The sequence below is a fragment of the Dipodomys spectabilis genome, unplaced genomic scaffold (genome assembly GCF_019054845.1).
Source record: "Dipodomys spectabilis isolate Male_0828 unplaced genomic scaffold, ASM1905484v1 ptg000003l, whole genome shotgun sequence".
Classification (NCBI taxonomy): Eukaryota; Metazoa; Chordata; class Mammalia; order Rodentia; family Heteromyidae; genus Dipodomys; species Dipodomys spectabilis.
In genome coordinates, this window is record NW_024870680.1 from 17,112,490 (window position 1) to 17,138,733 (window position 26,244).

The window sequence follows — 26,244 nt, forward strand, 5'->3', positions numbered from 1 at the left end:
GAGAGCTCTTCCACATAAAAATCGGCTTCCTTAAGAAGATGGTGGTAAGCTGGGGCGGAGTTGATATGCTAGGATGGGGAAGACAGAGCTATTGCAACCCCAGGAAAGAACATAGATGATTAGAGGCAGAAGGAGATCGTTCAGCCTCATTGGAAGGTAGTGAGAGGGCTGGGGCATGATTAAAGCTGTGGGTGGCTATGATGAGTGTGTGTGGATGGGGAGCTCTGATGGCAGATTGCCCTGCAGCGAAGCCTTATACTTCACGATCCTTGCACAGGAGTGCAGGCTGTAGTCTCCTGATGCATTGAAGGTATGAGAACTGCTTCTTACTAGGGAGTCATAAGGAGATACTCAGGGGCTGGGAAGGTGGCTCAATGGTAGAGCGCTTGCCTTGCATGCCTGAGGCCCTGGGTTCTATTCCTCAGAGCACCACATAAGCAGAAAAAAAAGCTGGAAGTGGCGCTGTGGCTCAAGCGGTAGAGCGCTAGCCTTGAGCTGAAGAGCTGAGGGACAGCACCCAGGCCCAGAGTTCAGGCCCCACGACCGGACCCCAAAATAAGGAGATACTTATAGTGTTGGGGTCTCAGGACAGAAAAATCAGCTCAGCCTACCCTTATTTAGCAGGTGAGGTATATCTGTTCAGTTTCGTGATGTGTTCAGAAGTTGACAGGAAGAGATGAAATGGTGAAGGAACCATTCATCAGGAAGATAGCTCTCAGTTATCAGGCATGGAGAAGGAATGAGGAAAAGTCAAGGCTACCTTTTCAGAGCTTTAGGTCAGAACAAAGGACTGGGGATATTTGGGTTGACCCTAACAAATCAGATGCCTTCTGATTTCCTTCCCTGTCCTTAATTCACAGAGTGTGCATTTAACCTCTGTGTGACTTGGGGATGTGGGATTCTCCGACAACACTGCTTTCCTCCCTAAACCTAGAAGTGATCGACCCTGCTGAGCAGTAGTGAAGGGACTTTAGCCTCATCAGAAGGGAAGGAGATAGACTCTGAAGCAACCAGAGGAGCCACGGTTGCTGAGGGAGTCATGAGATTTCATCTGGCAAGTCTTGCTGGTAGTTCCATCCAAAGACTCTCCCTTTCTGGAATAAAGCAAAGATATTGCTTTCCACATTATAGCTTTGTTTAGCATGACCTGTGCAAGTTATGAAAGCTACTTCATTAGAAGCCATTGAGTGGAGGATGGGAGGAGGATGTGAAACAGTTTCTCTAACTTCTGACTTCGATGAGATTATAGCTCTTTTTCTTTCAATGTGCATGCTGTGACTTGTCCAACTTCAGATACAGTGTCCTAAGCACTCTGCAAGAGGATTGAACCTAAGCTAGAGGAAATCCTTGGTAGAGACTGTGAAGTGCTGGATATCCACAAGAAAACATGTGGTATGATCCCAGAGGCAGCTGCTGGAACCAGTTGCAGAGGGGCACACAGGGTTGAAGAAACCGACAAGAGAGGGTGAAGTCCTGGGACTATGAGTGACCACCATTACCGAATTCAGGCCTTACCAGGTGAGGTCATGTATAGTATCAGAAAATAGTAAGAGCTCATTTTCAGGTGTTGGGGTGTCTGGCAGAAGGCCTAGACATGGCTGGTGGGAAGAGAATTCAGAAGTCTCTGATGTTTAATATTCTCTCTGTTTTTTAAAAATTCTTTTTGGTTCTGGTCGTGGGGCCTGAACTCTGGGCCTGGGCACTGTCCCTCAGCTCTTCAGCTCAAGGCTAGCACTCTACCACTTGAGCCACAGCGCCACTTCCGGCTTTTTTCTTTTTTCTTATGTGGTGCTGAGGAATCGAACCCAGGGCCTCAGGCATGCAAGGCAAGGGCTCTACCACTGAGTCACCTTCCCAGCCCTTAATATTCTCTTTTAAAAATAACTGCTGGTGCCTGACATTGAATGAACTTGTGGAAATTAGAGAACAGGGATTTGGGACATCACACTGGAGGAGTAAATGGAGAAGAATCAGTAAATAGGATAAAGAAGCCAATCTAGGATCCTCTTAGCTAAACCTCTGTCTACCAGAATCTCAGAGACAAGCCATGTTGTCTGTATGCTCAGCCTCCATGACAAACTTATTTTCACTTTACAGCTACAGCCAGTGTCATACCCATTTAATATTTGAAGACCTTTGGGTGAGCCTGGCTTACAGAGAGGAGTTCTGTAGGATGACAACACTACAGAGTTTCCATGTGACTATCCTCTCAGCATCAATTCTCCCTGGAGAGAGTTTAAAGTTGTTTGAGGTTGCTGGAACATATTCTTGGTTTTGCATAGTGGTCTCAAATGAAGAAAAGAGCAGATGCATAGTATTTGTGTATCAGACGCTGCATGCAGTCTTCATGACAATTTCTTTGAGGCACAGCTTTTTAAAAATCAGTTCATTGTAACGCGAGGTTGGTGGTGTTTCAATAGCAGGATTCATTTGTTTAAGTCCACACTGTCAGCAGGTGAAGTCAGATATGGGAAATTCCCAAGCCAGTCTACTGTTTCACCATAGTCCATTTAACCAGGCTTAAGATAGAAAAGACAGAGTTTCTCCCATGCTCTTTAACCTTTCTTCTAGTTTCTTTGACATATATAAGAAATAGATTTTGCTTTGAACATTTAGACTAAGAAAATAAAGCAAAAACAAAGAAAAGACATACAATACAAACTCTTTCCATGCCTGCTCTGCAGACATCTCACTTTGAGCTAGTTGCTCTTATCTGAGCCAATACATGTCATAGGCAACATATTGATCCCTTAAACACCCTAGAATTCGGTATTGATTTCATTTTCCTTCTTTCTGATATTAGCCATCTCTGCTTCTAAAATTCAGCCCCCGTGAAGGGAGAAGGAGGCTCTCGCTAGGTTCTGCCTTGGGCATCAGATCCACAAAGCAAGCTTCTGTTAGCTTGTAAATTCACCTTGTTTCTAACCTCTGAAAGTCCTGTCTTCCCCAGACAGGGATTTTTGTGATTTTGGCCTGAACATTCAATATCCTTTCAGTTTATTCAAAAGTTGTTGCTAGTTCCAAGATTAAGTTTTAACTTACTACAGATTGTCCCCAAACTTTTATCCTGTATTTCAGATCTATTGGATCTTCCTCGAGGAGCTGTCACTCTATACAGCATCCCATCTGACCCTAACAGCAACTGTATCATATACACATACAGAAATAAATGACCCAATGGGTATATATCAGCCGTAGGTCAATTGATTCATGAGTGTAACAATATAATTGGGTCAAGAGTCATGCTACTAAAAGCTGACCAAATCCTTTATATGTTCATTCAAATGTGTATTTTTCCTGTTCATTTTGAGTTTTCATGGATATTTCTTTGTAACATGACATCTATACTATGAACTTCTACAATTTATTCTTAAGACTTACTGTATTCATGATCTTATTAATGATCTTTAAAAAATTATATGACCTAAGCATAAACGATTGTCCTCTCTTTTCTAGGGGGAAAACGTGTACATTTTCAGGCACAAATGGGAAGATTTATTTACAAGTAGCCATGCTTACTTTTCATAATGTCTGCTCGGTACCCAGCTCCTTTCAGCTCCTGGGAATCCCAGGGCTGGAGGCCATGCACATCTGGCTCTCCATCCCCTTTAGCTCTATGTACTTGGTGGCTGTTGTGGGGAATGTCACCATCCTGGCTGTGGTTAAGGTAGAACGTAACCTGCATCAGCCCATGTACTTCTTTCTGTGCATGCTGGCTATCATTGATCTGGTTCTGTCTACTTCCACTATTCCCAAACTTCTGGGAATCTTTTGGTTTGGTGCTGGAAACATTGGCCTAGATGCCTGCTTGGGGCAAATGTTTCTCATTCACTGCTTTGCTACAGTTGAGTCAGGCATCTTCCTGGCCATGGCTTTCGATCGCTACGTAGCCATTTGTGACCCACTGCGTCATGCCACAGTCCTCACCCATGCACTGGTGTGTCGTTTAGGACTGGCTGCTCTTCTTCGAGGAATTCTTTACATTGGACCTTTGCCTCTGATGATCCGCTTGCGGCTACCTCTTTACAAAACTCACATCATCTCCCACTCCTACTGTGAGCACATGGCTGTGGTCACCTTGACGTGTGGGGACAGCACAGTTAACAATGTCTACGGGCTGAGCATTGGCTTTCTGGTCTTGATCCTGGATTCAGTGGCTATTGCTGCCTCCTATGTGATGATCTTCAGGGCTGTGATGGGGCTGGCTACCCCTGAAGCCAGGCTTAAAACTCTGGGGACATGTGGTTCTCATGTGTGTGCCATCCTGATCTTTTATGTTCCCATTGCTGTTTCTTCTCTCATTCACCGGTTTGGTCACCAGGTACCTCCTCCAATCCATACTCTGTTGGCCAACTTCTATCTCCTCATTCCTCCAATCCTGAATCCTATTGTCTATGCTGTCCGCACCAAGCAGATCAGAGAGAGGCTTCTACAAATCCTGACGATGGGAAGTAAGATGAGGTGACTGTTGCTCTTTCCCTCTCTGTCATATAAGCTCATGGAGAAGTCATTTAAATATGGAGGGCTGCTTCCCAACTGAAAACCTCTCAGTCAGTGTGAGAGACTTCGATAATTCCAAGGGAATAGTCTAATATTAAGTTCTAAAGGTAGAAGTTATCTATTCTGTTATGACTGGAAGACACTGAGCTACAAAGAGCATAAATCAACAATGGCAAAGACATCGTTAATAAATAGCAGCAAGTGCTTATTTGGCACTTTTCATGCAATTCTTACAAAAATCCTGAAATCTTCTGATATATTATGATTCATATTTTATATACAAAGAAATAGGACAAAGCACTCTTACATTACAAACTATATATAGTTATTTAAGCCTCTTAGCTCAGTGTTTTGGTTAAAGTTTATGGTATTATGTACCATTTGTATTCCGTGTGTTTTCTGTATAATCCTTAAGATTTAGGTCATTTCAAAGTCACTTTAGCTATAAGACAGGTTTCCTAAGTTAACTGTTAACAAGTGAAATGCTGCTAAAACTACTTATACTAATAAAATTGAAGTGTTCTTCAAGACTGACCTGATGGCCATTAGGTATCACTCATGAAAGAGAATGTGGCCTGGGGAAACAAAGGAGGAGGCAACAATGCTTGATAAGAAATGTACTCATAATCTTGTAACCCCTCTGTACGGTATTTTCGCAATAAAAAAAGGAAGTGAAATGAGATATAGATAATTTTTTTTAATATTGACCATGTTGTACTTGTTTGTTGGTTGGTTGGTTTGTTTTTCTCTCCAGGCCAGAAGCAACAGTGATACTCACAAGACAACGTGTTGGAGATGAACTTTATACCTTGGGTGGGTGGGGCACTGGGGGGTGGGAAAGTGGGAGAAAAATGAGGGAGAGGGTAACAATGTTTGACAAGAAACACTCTAGCTTACATAGGTAACTGTAACCCCTCTGAATATCAACTTGATAATAAAATTAAAAAAAAAGACTTGGACAGGAAAACTGCAATATTAGCTCTCATACATTTTCAGCTTGCCAACCACAGTTTTGAGAGCTTCTCGATCTCTTTAGTCATATGAACTTGTTCAAATATACCTTTTTGGTTTATTTGGAGGACCCTGATATGTGTGTGTGTGTGTGTGGGTGTGTATGTATATATATGTATATATATATATATACATATATATATGTATATAGTTCAGCCTGCATGTCCTTACTGAGCCCTTCCTATTCCCTGTGCCTCTTCCCTGAATTTAACTCTTTTTTTTTTTTTTTTGGTTAGTCACAGAGCTTGAACTCAGGGCCTGAGCACTGTCCATGAGTTCTTTTTGTGCAAGGGTAGTGCTCTACCACTTTGAACCAAAGCTCCCTCTTCCAGGTTTTGAGTGGTTAACTGGAGATAAGAGTGTCAGGAGGACTTCTCTTCCCAATCTGACTTCTGAGTAGCTAGGATTACAGGTATGAGCCACCGGCATCGAGATGGATTGAACTCTTAATTCATGTGTTAAGTTTCTATTATCTAGAACCTTGTATCCTGATCTTTTTTTAAAAAATAGGTTCAGCAACTTTCTATTTCCTTTTCTTCTTTCTTCAAAAAGGATCACATATTAGGTAGGTAATGGAAGGGGAAGGCTTTTGAGATACCATTAAACTATTCATAGTTCTTAAGCAGAGTGGGTGGTGGTCACTAATATTGTGCTTTTTACCTGATACTATCAGGACAATTGTATGTTGGAATATGTTTGCTTGCAAAATTCTTATGTTGAAATCTAATCACCAGTGTGATATTCTAGAGGTAAGGTCTTCGTGAGGAAACTGGGAGGGCCTTCATGAGTGTGGATTGGTAACCTACAAAAGAGATCCAGAGAGACCCCTTCCTTCTATCACATAAGACCTCAACATATGAGCAAGGCAGGTGGCATCTCAGAGCCAGAAATTGTGCCCTCTCGAATAACGTGTTTGTATTATGTGTACAAGGAAAGTATCATTAGGTACAACTGTATTTGGTCCTCTTTCTCCTTCCTCTACATTGTTAAAATTTAAGTGCCTTTAAAAAATAAAAAAAAAAGAAATTGTGCCTTCAGATAGGGAGTCTGTGTTGGTCGTATATTTCCAATCCTCAGAGAAATAACTTTATTATTCACAAGTCACCCAGTTTATGATAACTGTAGCAGTCCACAACTTTCTAAGACACATACCCACCTTGTGCATCTTATTCCCAAATACTGTGTTCCCTCTGTGATTTCCAGTCTTCTTTTCTGACCCTGTGTCTTTAGACTGCATGAGAAGTAGTTGGCTCATTGAGTCTAAGTATCTATAATAATATGAAGTCTTCCTCATCTTATTCCTGACACAGGGGCTTCATCCAACTGGGTATTTATTCTGCAGTAGGGAGCTGCTGCCAATCAAGAGGCACAACGCAAGCCTGACATGACTTAATGTCTCAGACATATGTATCTGCATGCTTACTTCAGGTTAGAAGAAAAACTTTATCCACAATGTGGATTTAAAAAATAAGGTATCCTCAGATTATCTCCAGAAGTTGGATATAGAACATGTTCACTGAATAGACCATTAAGAATATTATGACAACTTAAGGACTGGAGCTAAGGTATAAGCAAGGGAGAAATAACTCCTATCTTCCAGGATAAGGGACATTCTGGGAAATGTTTTCCTGGGATCATAAAGTGTTCTTTGGGCCTTAGGTTTGGTGAGTAGCCATTCTTTTCCCAGGGCTTAACAAAAGAGTTCCCATGTGGAAAACAAAAGCGTAGAGATGTCCATAGAAGCTACTTAATTGGTGGATGGATCTTAGTCTTCTTCTCATCACTTCTCACCTGGAACTTCATTTGCAGAGTTTGCTTTACAAATAGGGAAATGATGAAGAGCTGGGAGGGGGAATGGTTTTAGAGGATCCTGGTAACTACATAAGTCAAGCACAGGGAGTCTGACATCAAAATCTGGGTCTTAAAACGCACTCCAGTATATCATTTCCTCATGGGAAATGTAGTATTGCTGCTGGGATTGAGATAGACTAGAGCATGGGATAAAGACCTAAGCTATTACCATCTGCTTTCTATTTTCAACACACAGTGATGTATTGAGGGACTGAGTAGTTGGACACTGTCTAGCTTCATGGAAAGTCACCTGCCTTGCATATATAGACAATATATGATATGATAGCTAACATTTTAATCTCAGGACTAGAGGTGATTACTCAATAGAAAAGTAAGAACCAATAGGCTTCTGACATTTTTCCATCCTCATTAAACCTATGGGTTTAATACATATCTTCATAAAGGGTCAGTGAAATATGGGAGGAGGAATTGGAAGTATTTCCTCTAATACTACTTCTTCTAGGGGACTAAATGTGACCTTTCATGGAGATAGAGATGGAGAGATAAATTCCTTCCTAGATTGAGCAAGAAGTAGAGGCCAGCAGACTGCCTTACCCCTCATCCTCTAGAAATACATTAAGGTAGAACAAGACAGTATAATTAGCAACCATCATTCATGGTCTCAGATATTCCTTTAGTTGGCTGCACTTGGTGTCAAGATCTACTTGCCTTATTTTAGAATTTTGTAAATCGTGGCCAGCTTTGAGTTTAGAAAAATTAATGAAATCTCTAATGAAGACATCTAGAGTGGTAGGTACTGGTGGTTCATGCCTATAATCCTAGTATTTTAGGAGGCTGAGGACCTGGAGAATCATGGTTCAAAACCAGTTTAGGCAGAAAAGCCTATGAAACTCCATTTCTAATGAACTACAAAATACTAGCCTGAAAGCATGGTTTAAGTGGTAGAGTATCAGATGTGGGCAAGAAAGTTGAACAAAACATGAAGCCCGCAGCTCAAGAACCAGTAATGGTACTCTCTCTCTCTCTCTCTCTCTCTCTTTCTCTCTCTCTCTCTCAGAATGGAGTTAGTATGATTCTCTTAGTAAAACTCTCTTAGGAAAAGAATGATGATGTGCTGTCAGGAGACTAAGTTTATGAATTATCCCTGCAGCAGCTAGACCATCAGATTCTTAAGACTTCACTCAAGACCTTTTGAACCACAAACTCTTATTTGAGGGCTTAGCAATATGCTGTTTACCAAGCCTGCAGGCAATTTGAATGCATGCTGCCATTGGCAAACCATTGCTATCTATCAGTTTGTGTGGGGGGGTGTGCTTCTGGGTAGTTGCAATGTGTAGCCAAGTTTGTTAACTACTGTGGTTTTTATTCATAGATCCAGCTATAATCCCCATTCAAACTGAAAGTGATGCTCAGATCTCTAAGCTTAGCCTTAGTCATCACCCTCAAGCCAATATGTGACATGCACTCTGGAAACTCCCACGGATAGTATATATAGAGAACAAGCTACATGCAGAACCAGATGCTGAATGATATGCAATTTACCACCGCAAGTGATCCTTCCTAGGTAGCCTTCTTCACATCCCTTTTACAAATGACAAACTAGGGATTTTAGATATTTAAGTATTCTGTTCAAAATTAGGCATTGTTTGTGGGCAAATCCAGATTCAAGAATGTACAGTGATCCATTTCATATACTTCTCACTAAACAGAATCAGCTAACTTGAATGGTGATATGACCAAGAGAGAGGACAGCTTCAAAATACTTTAGAGATTTCTGGAAATGACAGAAAGCTCGGTTTCACAGTGAGTAAAGAAAGTCTTGAAAGGAGGGTATTACATAGAAGGAACAAAACTCTAGGTAGGTGAGACCAAGGTTAAGAAATTTCTCTGACGTGCTAAGAAAAGTCTGAGGAAAAGAAAGAATAATATAGGGAGTAAAATGACCAAAGTATACTATGTGCATATATAAATATTATCATGAAAACTTGTAACCCGTTTAATTTAATATATGCCAATAAAAAAGAAATTCATTTTCTATGAACTTTTATTTTTCTACGTATCTGAAACACTTTAAAATGATATCAGTCCTAAGATTATTTGGTACTAGCTCTGTTTTTTTTTTAAAGATTCTCAAATTTCTTACACATAAAAGGAACAAGCAAGTAATTCACAAAATTACACTGTAGCATTACTACTTCATTGAGTTATTTAATTAGCAAGCAATACACAGTTCTCAATTACCTCTTGTATAACAAAAAACCTAGGTTTAGATGAAGAGGTATATTGAGAATGAGATAATTGATACATAATTGCCCAATAGATACCCATCGAGGGGCCTATAACACAATATGCTTCACATAAAAAGCTTCACAATTGTGCTGGGTGCAGTCAGTATAATCCTGCCCATAATCCCAGCTAAATGAGAGGCAGAGATTAGAGGGATGACAGCCCAGGCAAAAAGTTACCTAGGTCCTATCTCAACAAAAACAATCATGTACGTTTATACTTGGAATCCCAGCTACATAGGAGGTACAGGTAGGAGTAAAAAGGCCCTACGCCATCCAAAAAGTAAGACTACATATAAAAAATAAAAGTAAAAGGGGCTGGGGATTTAGTGATACACCTAAGTATGCAGAAGTTCTTGAGTTCAAATCCTACATAAAAAAAGAAAGAAAAGGGGAGAAAAGCTTCATGATTTACATTATGGAGATGACAACATGTTGAACCTAGTTAGGATAAGTAGTTAGTTCAATCATGGCTGAGAAAGAATATCACATTATGAGTTATTTACATCTGACTTTTGTTTATATGCTGTGAGAATTGAGAGTTCCAATAAGGGAAAATAGGATCATAGAGGGCACAAAAAACTAACTACATAGAAAAAACTGTTGTTTCCATTTCCTGGAGTTCATTTAGATGAATATTATTTTACATGATCAGATGCACATAGCTATTGTACCTTTGTGATCCTCTCCTAAGAATATTCTCCTTTGGTCTCACTCTCTGAATGCATAAAGACCTGTATAATTTATCATGAACCAGTGTATTTTGTTAAACCATCCAGTGTTTTTACTTGTAAATTGCTTGTTTGTTCATTTATCTGTCTTTGGGAGGATAAGGAGGGGCACAGAAATGGAGGGACTAAGGTTGAACGAATGCAACCAATGCATCAGTGATACTCACTGACATTATTGGAAAGGAACTATACAACTTGTGGGTGGGAATGGGAGGGAAAAACTGGGAGATAGCAAGGGAAAGGGTGACATTGTTCAAGAAGAAATGTACTCTTTATCTGACTTACATAACTGTTACAACCCTTGTGCATCACCTTTACAATAACAATAAGAAATGCAAAACCCCCCTAACTACATAAAGACACAGATTCAATTAACTGCTGTTCCCATAACTTTAAGAATTGCCTTATTCAGGAATGGCGTGAGCAGGCTGAGAACACTCAAAGAGAACTACAGGAATGGCATGAACGTGAGAAGAGAAACACAGGAATTGAAAGAGCAGGATGAGAATACACAAAGATCACTAAAGGCATTCATGGAATCCATTAACAAAGAGCTGAAGGAAGTCAGGGAGACCACAAAAGGAATGCTAAATGGAACCCAACAGAAGGAATGGGAGTCCAAGGAAACCATAACCAATCAACTAAGTGATTTGAGAATAAACACTGAACACCAAATTAAGGAAGTAAAGAAGTTCATACAAGATCTAAAACAAAGCTTCAACAAAGAATTTGAAGCCATCAAAGCTGACCAATTAGAAAGAAAAGAAACAAAAAACAAAGTAGAAAGTCTTGACAGCAGGTTAGCCCATGCAGAAGATCGAATCTCGGGGATTGAAGACAGCCTAGATATTATAGAGAAAGAACATACAACCATCCAAGACAAGTCCAAGAAATATGATAGATCTATCCAACACTTGGAAGACACCATCAGAAGGCCTAATCTAAGGATAATGGGTATAGAGGAGCACCTAGAAACAGAAGTTAATGGTCTAGGAAATTTGTTTAACAGGATCCTAGCAGAGAACTTCCCAAACATGCACAAAGATAGGCCTATTCAGATACAAGAAGCTTTTAGAACTCCAAATAGACCAGACCAGAATAAGACATCCCACCGTCACATTATAATCCACACAGGATCAACTCAGACCAAGGAAAAGATCCTTAAGCTGTGAAGGAGAAAAGATTAATCACCTATAAAAGGAAACCAATTAGAATCACCTCAGATTTCTCAGCAGAGACAATCAAAGCAAGAAGAGCTTGGAATGATGTATGCCATGCCCTAAAAACAAACAACTATCAACCAAGAATACTGTACCCAGCTAAACTCTCCTTCATAACTGAAGGCCAAATAAAAACCTTCCATAGCAAAGAAAAATTGAAACAATACATCTCCACCAAACCAGCCCTACAAAAGGTTCTTAAAGATGTCCTACACATAGAAACCCAACAAGACCACAATAAAGGCCAAGAAACTGCACCCAAACTGAGAATCCAAGAACCATAGGAAGAACACAGTTTTCGCAGCCCCCAAGAAGGTGGATAACATGGCAGGAACTCCCAAATAGCTCTCAGTCCTATCAATCAACATTAACGGACTTAACTCTCCAATTAAGCGACATAGACTGTCTAGTTGGATTAAAAAACAAGATCCTTCTATCTGCTGCCTTCAGGAGTCACATCTTGCCCATAAAAACAAACACATTTTCAATGTTAAAGGCTGGAACAAAATCTACCAAGCAAACGGCCCCCATAAACAGGCGGGAGTTGCAATCCTAATATCAGATAAAATAGACTTCAAATTAAAATTCGTGAGAAGAGATAAAGAAGGTCACTACATACTAATTAAGGGATCTCTCCTTCAGGAGGATATTACAATTCTAAATATCTATTCACCAAACAACGAAGCACCCAAATTTATCCAAGAAACACTACTTTCCCTCAAATCCCACATAGATCCAAAGACATTAATTGTTGGGGATTTTAACACACCACTCTCCCCACTAGATAGATCAACTCGGCAAAAACTCAACAGAGAAACCACAGATCTAAACAGCTGCATAGATCAACTAGATTTAACAGACATCTACCAAATATTTCACCCAACAGCATCAGAATACACGTTTTTCTCAGCAGCACATGGAACATTTTCTAAAATAGACCACATTTTAGGCCACAAAGCAAACTTATCCAAATTCAGAAACTTTGAAGTTATATCTTCCATTCTCTCTGACCACAAGGGAATAAAATTAGAACTCAACACCAAAAGCCACCAAAGAAGGTCCGGTAACACATGGAGGCTGAACAACACACTGCTGAATCACGAGTGGGTCATGGAAGAGATTAGAAAGGAAATTCAAATGTTCAACAAAAATGAATACACAAATTACCAGCTTCTCTGGGACACAACAAAGGCAGTACTCAGAGGCAAGTTTATAGTTCTGACTTCCTACATCAACAAATTGGAGAGATCTGAAACCAACAATTTAACAACACATCTGAACCTCCTTGAAAAAGAGCAGCAAGATAAACCCCAATCCAGTAGACAGAAAGAAATAATTAAAATGAAATCAGAATTAAATGAATTAGAATCCAAAAAAACTATAGAAAGAATCAACAAAACAAAGAGCTAGTTCTTCGAAAAAATTAACAAAATTGACAGACCCTTAGCAAATCTTATCAGAAAAATAAGAGAACACACCCAAATAAATAAACTCAGAGATGAGAATGGAAACATCACCACAGAAACAACCAAGATTCAGAACATTATAAGGGAATACTTCTCAAAACTTTATGCTAATAAGTTTGAGAACTTGGCAGAAATGGACCTTTTCCTAGCAAATATTGACATGCCAAAACTAAACCAAGATGAGTTAAACCATCTTAACAGGCCCATATCAAGCATTGAAATAGAAACAGCAATAAGAGACCTCCCAGCTAAGAAAAGTCCAGGACCAGATGGTTTTACAGTGGAATTCTACAAGGCCTTCAAAGCTGAGCTCACACCAATACTCCTCCAACTCTTCAATGAAATTGAAAGAGAAAGTTCACTACCAAACACATTCTATGAAGCCATCATAAACCTCATCCCAAAATCAGGCAGGGACTCATCAAAGAAAGGGAACTATAGACTCATTTCTTTGATGAACATTGATGCAAAACTTCTCAACAAAATTTTGGCCAATCAACTTCAACAATTCATCCAAAAAATCATACACCATGATCAAATAGGATTCATTTCAGGGATGCAAAGCTGTTCAATATAAGCAAATCAATTAATATTATTCATCGCTTCAACAGGAGCAAGGATAAGAACCACATGGTTATCTCAATAGATGCAGAAAAAGCATTCGACAAGATCCAACACCCCTTTATGATGAAGGTTTTGGAAAAATTAGGAATCCATGGAACATTCCTCAATACAATAAAGGCTGTATATGACAAACCTACAGCCAGCATTATACTTAATGGGGAAAAACCAAAGCCATTTCCTCTTAACTCAGGAACAAGACAAGGATGTCCACTCTCTCCACTTCTCTTCAACCTAGTATTAGAATGCCTAGCTAGTAAGACAAGATCCAGATATAAAGGGGATCCAAATAGGGAAAGAAGAAATAAAACTCTCCCTCTTTGCAGATGACATGATCTTGTACTTAAAGAGTCCCATAGACTCCACTCCCAAATTACTCAAGCTGATTAAAAACTATGGCAAAGTAGCAGGGTATAAAATTAACCCTCAAAAATCAATGGCTTTTCTGTATGCCAACAATGAGAAAAGTGGGGCTGAAATTAGGAAAGTAACTCCATTTGTAATATCCCCACAAAAAATAAAATACCTAGGAATTAACTTAACCAAAGAAGTGAAGGACCTCTATGATGAAAACTTTAAAAACTTGAAAAAGGAAATCAAAACAGAACTTAGAAAATGGGAAAAACTCCCATGCTCCTGGATTGGGAAGATTAACATCGTGAAAATGGCAATACTTCCCAAGGCTATCTACAAATTTAATGCGACACCACATTCTTCAAGGAAATAGAAGAGGCAATCCAAAAATTCATATGGAACAATAAAAGACCCTGAATGGCAAAAACGCTCCTCAACGGAAAGACCACTGCTGGAGGAATATCAATACCAAATTTCAAACTCTACTATAAAGCCATAGTAATCAAAACAGCTTGGTATTGGCACAAGAACAGATCTCAGGACCAATGGAATAGAATTGAAAACCCAGAAATGAACCTACAGACCTAGAGCTATCTAATCTTTGATAAGGGAGCTAAAAAAATAGAATGGAAGAAAGACAGCCTCTTTAGTAAATGGTACTGGCAAAATTGGTTAACTACTTGCAGAAAACTAAAGCTAGATCCTTGTATATCACCCTGCACCAGAATCAACTCCAAATGGATCAAAGATCTCGGAGTCAAAGCAGACACTCTGAAAACATTACAGGATGGAATAGGAGAAACCCTAGGTCTCCTTGGCGCAGGCTGAAATTTTCTTAATAGAGACCCGGAAACACAACAAATCAAAGAAAGGTTGGACAAATGGGATTGCATGAAATTGCAGAGCTTCTGCATGGCAAAGGACATAGCTAGCAAGATCAATAGAAAGCCTATGGATTGGGAGACGATCTTGACTAGCCATACAATGGACAAGGGTCTCATATCTAAAATATACTTGGAACTCAAAAAATTAAATCCCCCAACAACAAATCCTCAAAGAAACAACTGTCCAATAAATAAGTGGGCTAAAGACTTGAAGAGAAACTTCTCTGAAGAAGAAAGAAGGATGGCCAATAGACACATGAAGAAATGCTCAACCTCCCTAGCCATAAAAGAATTGCAAATCAAAACAACATTGAGATCCCCCCTCACCCCAGTTAGAATGGCAAAAATCAAGAACTCTAATAACAACAGATGCTGGAGGGGATTTGGACAGAAGGGAACCTTACTTCATTGTTGGTGGGAGTGTAAACTTGTTCAACCACTTTGGAAAGTAGTATGGAGGTTCCTCAAAAGACTTCACATAGAGCTCCCCTATGACCCACTTTTGGGCATTTACCCAAATGATCACAAACAAGACCACACTAAAGCTACCAGCACAACTATGTTTACTGCAGCATTATTTACCATAGCTAAGATATAGAACCAACCCAGATGGCCCTCAGTAGATGAATGGATCAAGAAAATGTGGTATATATACACAATGGAATTCTATGCCTCCATCAGAAAGAATGACATTGCCCCATTTGTTAGGAAATGGAAAGACTTGGAAAAATTTATATTAAGTGAAGTAAGCCAAGCCTAAAGAAACATAGGTCCCATGGTTTCCCTTATTTGCAATATCTAGTATATGTATGAGTCAAGCAGAAAAGGTCAGATAAGGTGATGTTAGGAAAATGGACACTTAGATATGTATTTAAATGTTTTTTTTCTTTCATGCATTTGTTTCTAATGCATTTATAAGATTATTTCTTTGTTGCTTTGTATGTCCCTCCCCCACAGTATAACCCCTGCTTTCACTGTATTTGATATCGGTATAATTTGTGGAGGTGAAGGGGAAAAACAAGTTGTTTAAATAAGGATACAGGTGGATTGTTGCAACAATGAGAAGTACAAGTTGTCATGTCGAAAACGAACTTTACAACTTTGGTGGGGGGGAAGATTGGGTGGGAGGGGGCAGGGGGAGGCTAGGAAGGGATGTGAAGGGTAAACAAAGGAGGAGGCTTCAATGCTTGATAAGAAATGTACTCATTATCTTGCCCATGTAATTGTAACCCCTCTGTATAGTATTTTCACAATAAAAAAAGGAATTGCCTTAATGACAAAAAGCATTATTATATGAAAGTTAATTAAAATAAATGAAAGAATTTGTATTTGATAGATTAGAATTACAACCCAAGAAACCAAAATGTCTAATAAATTCTAAGAATATTGTTTCTCTGTGTTTCTGTTGGACAAAGTCTAGGCAATCATTTCCTCCAACCAAAAGTGAAGTCTACTGAAGGTTACAGCATAATGTCATCATTGAAACAAGACTGGTTTTAGACCTGGACTGAACATTGGCTAGAATTGTAGTACATAAGTGATTTATCATGAAATAAATGAAATTTATCATGAAATAGGAGCAGGGAGAGGAGGAGGAAGAGAAGGGGGAAGGTGAGAAGAAGGAAGAGGAGCAGAAGGAGGAAGGAGGAAGAAGAGGACAAAGAAAAGAAGGAAGAGAAGGAGGAGAAGAAGGAAGAAGTAATTAAGCCAAGAAAACTTTGATCTGTGTTGTTGAAGAAAGGACAGTCTGATGGACAAAAGGAGAATTTAGCCTCCTGGGGAAATGAAGATGGAATAGCTGGGTGGTCTTATAAACTCCTCAAGGGATATTTTCCAGAGGAGTTATGAGATCCTTGTAGAATCATTGTGGGGGGGGGGGGGAGGAGGGATTGGGTGGGGAGGCGGGGGGGGGGGGTGGAGAGGAGGCTGGGAAGGGATGTGAAGGGTAAACAAAGGAGGAGGCTGCAATGCTTGATAAGAAATGTACTCATTATCTTGCCCATGTAATTGTAACCCCTTTGTACAGTATGTTCACAAAAAATAAAAATTAAAAAAAGAAATATGAAGGCAATCTGACTTCTACAAAAGCTCACAAATCTTAAATAATGAGCCATTAGCACTAAAATTATTGAAATGCCAAATAATCCAAAATCTCTTTTGATTCAAGCCATAGTGTTGTAAGAATGCAATCCCAGCACTTGGGAAGCTAAGGCAGGAAGATCACAAGTTTGAGGCCAACCTGGTTTACACAGTAAGACCCTCTCATAACAAAAATAAAAATCAGTGATTTCAGAGAAGATTCAAGTAAATAGATGAATGAATTAAGAAGTCAATTCAGGACCTTGATCAAAGGTGGTCAGCAATGATATTTATTTTAAAAAATTGAACAAATATTGAAATGAAAAGCTCAGCAACCCAAATAGACAACAAAATAGGAAGCATGAAAATAGACTAGATCAAGCAGAAGAAAAAAATACTAGGAATTAAATATAAGAAAGGAAACACTACAGGGGCTGGGAATGTGGCCTTAGTGGTAGAGTGCTTGCTTAGCATGCATGAAGCCCTGGGTTCGATTCCTCAGTACCATATAAACAGAAAAAGCTGGAGGTCGTGCTGTGGTATAAGCGCTGGAGCACTAACGTTGAACAAAAAGAAGCTCAGGGAAAATGCCCAGGCCCTGAGTTCAAGACCCAGGACTGGCAAAAAAAAAAAAAAAGTAACAAAGGAAATACTACATTAAACAGTAATGGGAGGGGGAGCCAGAACTGGCACAGCTTTCAAAAAATGAAATTATGGCAGATATTCCTGTACTTTTAGGGTAAATATGAAAATCCAAGTACAGCAGGCATTAAAAAACCCCAATAGAATTGATGAGAAAAGAACCTTTCCATATCATATTATAGTTAAAATGCAGACTATAGAAAAATGATTGGAAGTTAGAAGGGAAAAAAATGTCAACTTAATTACGAAGAAAACTCATCATAATTCTATGACTTCGCAGATGAAACCCTAAAATCTAGAGCTTTGCAAGTTATATTTCAAGCTTTGAGTAAGTAACTTGGTTGGTTGAATATGCCAACAAAGGTTACTATATTCAGCAATGTTCTCTCTCTCTCTCTCTTTTGTTGGTCATGGGGCTTGAACTCTGGGCCTGGGCACTGTCCCTGTGCTCTTCAGCTTAAGGTCAGCCCTCTACCACTTGAGCTACAGTGCCACTTCCGGTTTTCTGAGTGGTTAATTGGAGATAAGAGTGTCATGGGCTTTCCTGCCTGGGCTGGCTTTGAACCGCAATCCTCAGATCTCAGCCTCCCGAGTAGCTAGGATTACAGGTGTGAGCCATTGGTGCCCAGCTCAATGTTATTTTTTAAAAGTGGTAGAGAAAGTAAAATCCTGCCGAGATAAGCACAAACTAATACAATTCATGGCCACTAAGCCAGAACTGCAGAAGATACTCAAAGAAATCCTATACAGAATAAGGAGGAAAAACAGTCATAAATATCAGCACTCAAGAGAGTACATTTCATCAGAGGAATATAGGAACACAGGAGAATTAGGAATCAAACATGTTCAACTCAGTAAACTATCAAATTCCTAAGAATAGTAAAGGAGAAAGAGAAGAACAAACTGTACTCAAAACAATCAGGAGTGAAGCCAACAAAATGATAGAAATCAGCACATATCTCTCAACAATAACCCTAAATGTAAATGATCTTAATTCTCCAATTAAAAGACAGACACAGGCTGATTGACCATATTAAAAAAGAATATTAAGCAGTTTATTGTCTGCAAGAAAAGCACTTTCCTGACAAAGCCACAAAGACTAAAAGTAAAAGGATGAAAAGTGCCACATGAAGCTTGTTGAGATTGTTTTGGGAAGAGAAGAGGGAGAGATGGAGACAGATAGAGGGGTAAGTCTGATCAAGGCATACTGTAAGCATATATGGACTTTTCAAAATGAATTACCATGGGGCTGGGAAGGTGGCTCAGTGGTAGAGTGCTTGCCTTCCACGCATGAGGCCCGGAGTTCGATTCCTCATCACCACATAAGTAGACAAAGCTGGAAGTGGTGCTATGGCTCAAGTGGTAGAGCCCTAACCTTGAGCTGAAGAGCTGGGGAACAGCACCCAGGTCCAGAGTTCAGGCCCCACAACCACCAACAACAACAACAAAAATGAATTACCATGTATAACAAGGTGATGTTGATGCTAAGAAAAATATAAAAGGAGAAAAAGAATAATTACATACAAAGCAAATGGAATCTAAAAGAAAGCAGGAACACTTATATTCCTAACAAGCCAAACTTAGAAAAGATAAAGGATACCACTGAAGATTAATGCATGGTACAATCTAGCAAGAAGAAATAACTATAAATAATGTGCACCCAATGTTGACGGGCCCAATGCTTAAAATAAGCACTATTGGACATAAAGGCACAGATAAGTTCAGAACAATAATAGTTATTGTTTTCAGTGCCTTCACTCTCATCAATACACAAATCATCTAGACCAAGAAAAGAAACCAAAACAACAAAAAAACTTACCAAAGAAACTTCAGAAATCAATTGCACTATAGATAGAACGAATTTAACAGGTGTCTATGAAATGTTGTATCCAGTAGCTTGAGGGTACATAATCTTATTGGTAGCCCATAGAACTTTCTTCAAATAGATCACATTTGAGACTGTAAAAAGTCTTAACAAATACAAATAAAAAAGAAGCAATTTTAGGCATTTCATCAGATTATAAAATTAGAAATGTCAGGCTAATGCCTGTAACCCTTGATACTTTGGAGGTGGTGATCAGGATTGAAAGGCCAGCCAAGGGCATATATATATATATATATATATATATATATATCTGTCTGCAAGACCCTATCTCAACCAATATTTGGGTGTTATACTTGTTATCCAAGCTATGTTAAAGGCAGAGATTGGGAGTGTCACGGCTCCACGTCAGCCAAGGCAAAATGTTTGTTAAATCATATCTTAACCAAATGAGTGTGACGGTACAAACTTGTTATCCTAACTTTGGCTGGAAGTGTAAAATAGAAGTGATGTGGTCCAGACTAGCCTAGGAAAACTGGGAGACATGATCTCAAAAATAACCGGAACTAAATAGCCTGGAAGCATAGCTCAAGTGGTAGAGTGCCTACCTAGAAAGTATAAAGTTCTGAGTTTGCACACCAGTATTAACAAAAAATTAGAATTCAATAACAAGGCAAACTACAGGAAAATGAAGTGGATAATTAACAGATCACTGAAGAAATCAGGGCAGATATGAAAAAAGTCCTAGAATAAAATAAAAATGAAAACACAAATATCAGAACTTCGGAGTACAACAAACAACAAAACCACTTCTAAGGGAAAAGCTTGTAATGATGATACCCTATAATAAATCATCAGAAGCTGGGTGCCCGTGGCTCACGCCTGTAATCCTAGGTACTCAGGAGGCTGAAATCTGAGGATCACGGTCCAAAGCCAGCCCGGGCAGGAAAGTCCATGAGACTCTTATCTTCAATAAACCACTAGAAAACCGGAAGTGGAGCTGTGGCTCAAGCATTAGAGCACTCACCTTGAGCTGAGGAGCACAGGGACAGCACCCAAGCCCAGAGTTCAAACCCCATGACCAACCAAAAAAAAACAATCATCAGAGATTTCACATAAATAACCAGATGAAACACCTGGAGGTTAGGGAAATAAGAACAAATGAAATCCAAAATTAGTAGCTGGAAAGAATAAGAAAGATGTGAGTGGAAATTTATGAAATGGAGACTAAGTGAACAATAAAAAGGATGGGCACAGTGGCTAACATCAGCAATTTGAGAGGTAGAGTGCACTATCAGTGTAAATAGTAGTACAACTAACTGCAGATTGCTATCATTAGTAGAATCCACCTTTTCCTTCTCTGACTTACCAGAATTGTGACATTATACATTTCCCAATTATATATAAAATGTAGGCCCAATGCTGTCTGGTAGGTTGGAGAGTTGAAAAATGAATTAGACAACTTTTTTTTTTGTCAGTTGTGGGGCTTGAACTCTGGGCCTGAGCACTGTCCCTCAGCTCTTCAGCTCAGGGCGAGTGCTCTACCACTTGAGCTACAGTGCCACTTCTGATTTTCTGGTGGTTTATTGGAGATAAGAGTTTCACGGTAGAGCGCTAGCCTTGAGCTGAAGAGCTGAGGGACAGTGCCCAGGCCCAGAGTTCAAGCCCCATGACCGGACCCCCCCCCCCAAAAAAAAAAGAGTTTCACGGAGTTTCCTGCCCGGGCTGGCTTTGAACCGGGATCCTCAGATCTCAGCCTCCTGAGTAGCTAGGATTACAGGCGTGAGCCACCAGCGCCTGGCTGAATTAGACAACTTTTGAAAAAGATTATTGGGGTGCCTGGTCTACAACAGAAATTTCAATTCAAATCAATTCAAAATGGAACCTTCGGTTGTTCTTTCAGGATGCACTCTATTATTTGTCTAACATTTATTACCTCTAGGGAAACTGAAGAAACAAAGACTGTTCACTCACCAGGTATCTTCCTGCTCATGCAATCTGGAAAGCTCTAGAGACAGACTACAGAGACAAAGCTGTCTCTGGAGGAGTTACAGTATTTGGATGATGAGCAAAAGACAATAGACGTGAAGTGTCCATGGGGAAGGTGGCTCCCTGTGGAGGTCTTTGTAAAGAACAATATTTACCCTGACTCTATATTGTTGTCTTTGATCTGCTGTGGATATTACTACCACTCTTGAAAGAGCCTGAATAGACCTTCCTAATATTGGAAGGAAGAAGATTGGACTCCAGGCACACACAATCAGAGAACATTGGTTAGAGAAAATTTTGAGATGTGGGTAATGGATCTGGAGATTGGTTAAAGCTGATGAAGCCTCTAGGCCAGGGTCACCCAAGAAAGGAAGATTCAAGATGGAATCTGTAGAGCATTGCTAGTATCAAGACATTCTTCTGGAAATGATTGGAAGGTGAAGGAGATAGAAGAGAACATGCAATCATCATAGGGCTACTTCAGTTCAAAGCAGAGAGATGAAGGGGTAAGTCTATCTCTGAGATGGATAGAGAGACAAGTCTCAGGCCCAAGAGGAGTTATGAGACAAGATCAGGCAATAAGGATTGTATCTGATTTGATGGGAGAAGCATAGGTTATCATCAATGGGAAGCTTCTATTCAAATGAAACATGCAAATTCCTCCCATGTTGATGTTAAGTGATTGCTTAAGGTAGTTTTCAATAATTGATTATCTAGGTCCTAATAGGAGTTTCTGTAGAGTTGAAGACAAATTGCCGTGCAGGACTAGACCCTGTACTAGTGTTTGCACTCAAGGCCTCAGGAGAGCTTGATCAGAGGTCTTTTTTTGAGTGGTGACTGAATCATTACTTGAGTAGTGACCTGTGTGGGCATGTTTGTGTGTTCACAATATGATGTAAAATTTTCATCTTACAGTAGATCAATAAAGCAAAGTATTAATTAAAAGAAGAAAGACTAGGCAGTGACACTAAAAGAAATCTCTAATATTTTGTTAATGGAGATCACAGTTGATCTTTGCAAGTTATTTTAGTAGTAATAGGTTGGTAGGAATAGAAAAATTAAATGAATAACTGAAACTGACAAAACTAAATGTTTTGTTGCTTGGAAAAATTTAACATGTAAACCATTATGAGGACTGATCGAGAAGAGAAATAAGTGGAAGGAAAAAAAGATCTGTGAAGATCATGAAAGGCATGGTGGGGTGAGGTGGCCAGGGCTGGACAGAGGAAGGCTGAGGAGGAACACAAGCATCCACTGCCGTCAGAAGAAAGTAGGGTTATGTAGGGCATCCAGGAGAGAAGATCCTGGATCAGAGGTGAAGGGGGCAAGGGGTTTGGGCTTTAAATCTACAGGCAGCGATGCTCCACACTTACGTTGCATTCAGAGCACATATGTAGAGCTGTCTTAGGGACAACTAGAGAAAGATTATATAGATGCATCTATCTGTCTGTCTATCTATCTATCTATCTATCTATCTATCTATCTATCTATCTATCTATCTATCTATCTATCTATCTATCTATCTATCTATATGGGACACTGTACCACAGGTCAATATCATATATTGCACATCAGATCACAAAAAAGATACACATGTGAGGACATACCATAAGTATAGATAGACTATTGGAATCGTGAATTTAGAGACTTCATGATTCACAAGAGATATCAGAAGGAAGGTACCATGCCTAAGCATGTAATAGGGAGAGGAGAGAGGGGATAAGGACTTTCCAAAGGAGAAAACCAAAGAGCTGATCCTAGACCTGTGATCAGAAATTAGTAAGACAGAGAGTCTTGATGGAATGGAAAGGCAGGGCAGAACAAGATTGTCTTGTGAATTTCCCAATTCTGATATTACCACCAAGCTGCTAGTATCCTCATTTTTTTTTTTTTAGCAATATCACCATGAGAAACAGATTTTATAGTGCAACATCTGTTCTTACATTCCTTTATAAATTATCAGGAAGGAAATCTCATTTGTGATACTTGGGCCAACCTACAACCACACAATGGAGTCCCCGGCCGCCTTCATCCTTGTGGGCATTCCAGGTTTGCAGTCTTCATATCTCTGGCTGGCTATCTTCCTGAGCGCTATGTACACCATCGCCCTGTTAGGAAACAGCCTCATCATGACTGTGATCTGCATGGATTCTACTCTCCAAGAGCCCATGTATTGCTTCCTGTGTGTTCTGGCTGCTGTGGACATCGTTATGGCCTCCTCTGTGGTACCCAAGATGGTGAGCATCTTCTGCTCAGGAGACAACTCCATCAGTTTTAATGGTTGTTTCACTCAGATGTATTTTGTCCATGCAGCCACAGCTGTGGAGACAGGACTGCTGCTGGCCATGGCTTTTGACCGCTATGTGGCCATCTGCAAGCCCCTACACTACAGTAGGATTCTCACACCTAAAATGATGCTGCGAATGTGTGTGGCCATCATCATCAGAGCTGGCATGTTCATGACTCCATTGAGTTGGATGCTGACTCATCTTCCTTTCTGTGGCTCCAATGTGGTTCCCCATTCCTACTGTGAACACATGGCTGTGGCTAAATTAGCCTGTGCAGACCCCATGCCCAGCAGTCTCTACAGTTTGATTTGTTCTTCCATTATTGTGGGCTCTGATGTGGCCTTCATTACTACCTCTTATGTCTTGATTCTCAGGGCAGTATTTGGTCTTTCTTCAAAGAATGCTCAGCAGAAGGCATTAAGCACTTGTGGGTCCCATGTGGGGGTCATGGCTCTATACTATCTGCCTGGAATGGTGTCCATTTATGTAGCCTGGTTAGAGCAGGGCATAGTGCCCTTGCACACCCAAGTATTGTTAGCTGATTTGTACCTGATCATCCCACCCACCTTAAATCCCATCATTTATGGTATCAGGACCAAACAAATAAGGGAGAGAATATGGAGTTTGCTGACTCATTGCTTCCTACCATTCCAATCAGGGTTTATGAATATAAGACTTTTCAGGTCTTGAGCATTCCAGCCAACGATAAAGATGCTGTGGAAATCGGTGGAGCTAGATTGATTTACATTTCATTATAGAAACAGATGAAACTATAAAGAGTTATCATTGAATAACCTTTCAATTCTAGTTGGAATGTTTCTTATTTTCTGACATATTTATTCCTATCTGCATCAGGGGTAATTTTTAGACAGAGAATTTACATTTAGGATTTTTGTTTCCAACTTTTTTAAACCCATATTTCCAGCCTATTATCCTTCTAGTCCTTCTGCTGAAGAAAACTCTACTGTTTGGTACCAGTCCCCCAATACCTGCCTGATTTTCCCCAGAATCATTCCTTTCCTCACGTGACTGCATGGAAGAAATGTTCGTGCTCGACTCGGCTCTCTGGATCACGGATGAATCTACGCAGTGGAGTCCTGTGCTCACACCAAGACCCAAATCTTCCAACCAAACCCAATTTACCTGAGGAGCTGTCAACTTGAGATCAAAAATGTTGACCTTATTCTAATGCATGGAGGTGGAAGAAGAAATGTGAAGAACAGCAAAAGAAGGCCAACAAGTAATATGAGAACTTAGAGAAGTGTTCTAGCAAACACTATTTACTTCATTTTTTAAACAAATTATTGTAAAGGTGATATTCAGAGGGGTTACAGTTACAGGAGTCAGTTAATGAGTACATTTCTTTTTTTAAGTATATATTTTTATTAGAAAGATACTTATAGAGGGGTTACAGTTACATGTGTAAGGTAATGAGTACATTTCCTATCGAGCATTGTTACCTCCTCCTTTGTTTTTCCCCTACCATCCCTTCCCTCCTGACCTCCCCAACTCCTCCCCCACCCCAAGTTGTGAAGTTTGTTTTCAACATAGTGTCTTGTACATCTTATTGTTACAAGGGGTCAACTTGTATCCTTGTCTCAGCATTTTGTTATTTCCCTGCCACTCCCCAAATTAGAAAAATGTATATACAAGATGCAGGACATCGGAATCAAATACAATGAAAACAAGGGTTGTACCATGGGGGAAGAACATACATGAGAAACAAAAAAAATCACATAGTACATTTTAAATAGGTTAAAAACAATAGCAAGCAAGAAAAAAACAACTTGTGTCCCTATCTTGGAGTTCATTTCTCTTAGCATCATCTTATATGGTCATATGTACATAGCTTTTGACCTTTTCTGCTTGTCCTAGACATATACTAGTTATTACAAATAAGGGAAACTATGTTTCTTTGCGCCTGGCTTACTTCACTTAATATATTTTTTCCAAGTCTTTCCATTTCCTAACAAATGGGGCAGTGTCATTCTTTCTGAGGTATACACACCACATTTTCTTTTTTAAAAACTTTTATTTTATTGTTAAGATGTTGCACAGAGGGGTTACAGTTACATGAGTAAGGCAACGAGTACATTACTTGTCAATCATTGTTACCCCTTCCCTTCCTTGTTGTTCTACCATCCCTTCCCTCCCCCACTTCCCACACTCCTCCCCTCCCCTCCAACTCCCCCCACCTGAAGTTGTAAAGTTCATTTCCAATATACTGTCCTGTGGGTATCCTTGTTGCAATGGGTCATCCTGTGTCCTTGTTTCAGCGTTTTGTTGTTAGACATAGGCATACACAAGATGCAGGATATCAAAATCGAGTACAGAGACAACAGGGGATATGCCATAGGGGAAGGGACATACAAAGGAAATAACAACAAAAATAAATAAATAAAATCACATGGTACATTTAAAGCAATAACAATAAAGACATACCTCTTGTGCTCATATCTTGGGGTTCATTTCACTTAGCATTGTATTATATGGTCATTTGTACATGGTTTTTGAGCTTTTCAGCTCATCTGATAAAATTA

General features: G+C 39.6%; 2 protein-coding genes across 2 annotated transcripts; both read left to right on the forward strand.

Annotated features, from left to right (window-relative positions):
• The first annotated feature begins 3,511 nt into the window (after nucleotides 1–3,511).
• Nucleotides 3,512–4,465, forward strand: LOC122116887 (olfactory receptor 52M1). The gene has a single exon (XM_042690470.1). The coding sequence runs from the start codon at nucleotides 3,512–3,514 to the stop codon at nucleotides 4,463–4,465; it is 954 nt and encodes a 317-aa protein (XP_042546404.1).
• Nucleotides 4,466–23,383: 18,918 nt separating this feature from the next.
• LOC122113764 (olfactory receptor 52I2-like) lies at nucleotides 23,384–24,394 on the forward strand. The gene has a single exon (XM_042686848.1). The coding sequence runs from the start codon at nucleotides 23,426–23,428 to the stop codon at nucleotides 24,392–24,394; it is 969 nt and encodes a 322-aa protein (XP_042542782.1). The 5' UTR covers nucleotides 23,384–23,425.
• Nucleotides 24,395–26,244: the final 1,850 nt, after the last annotated feature.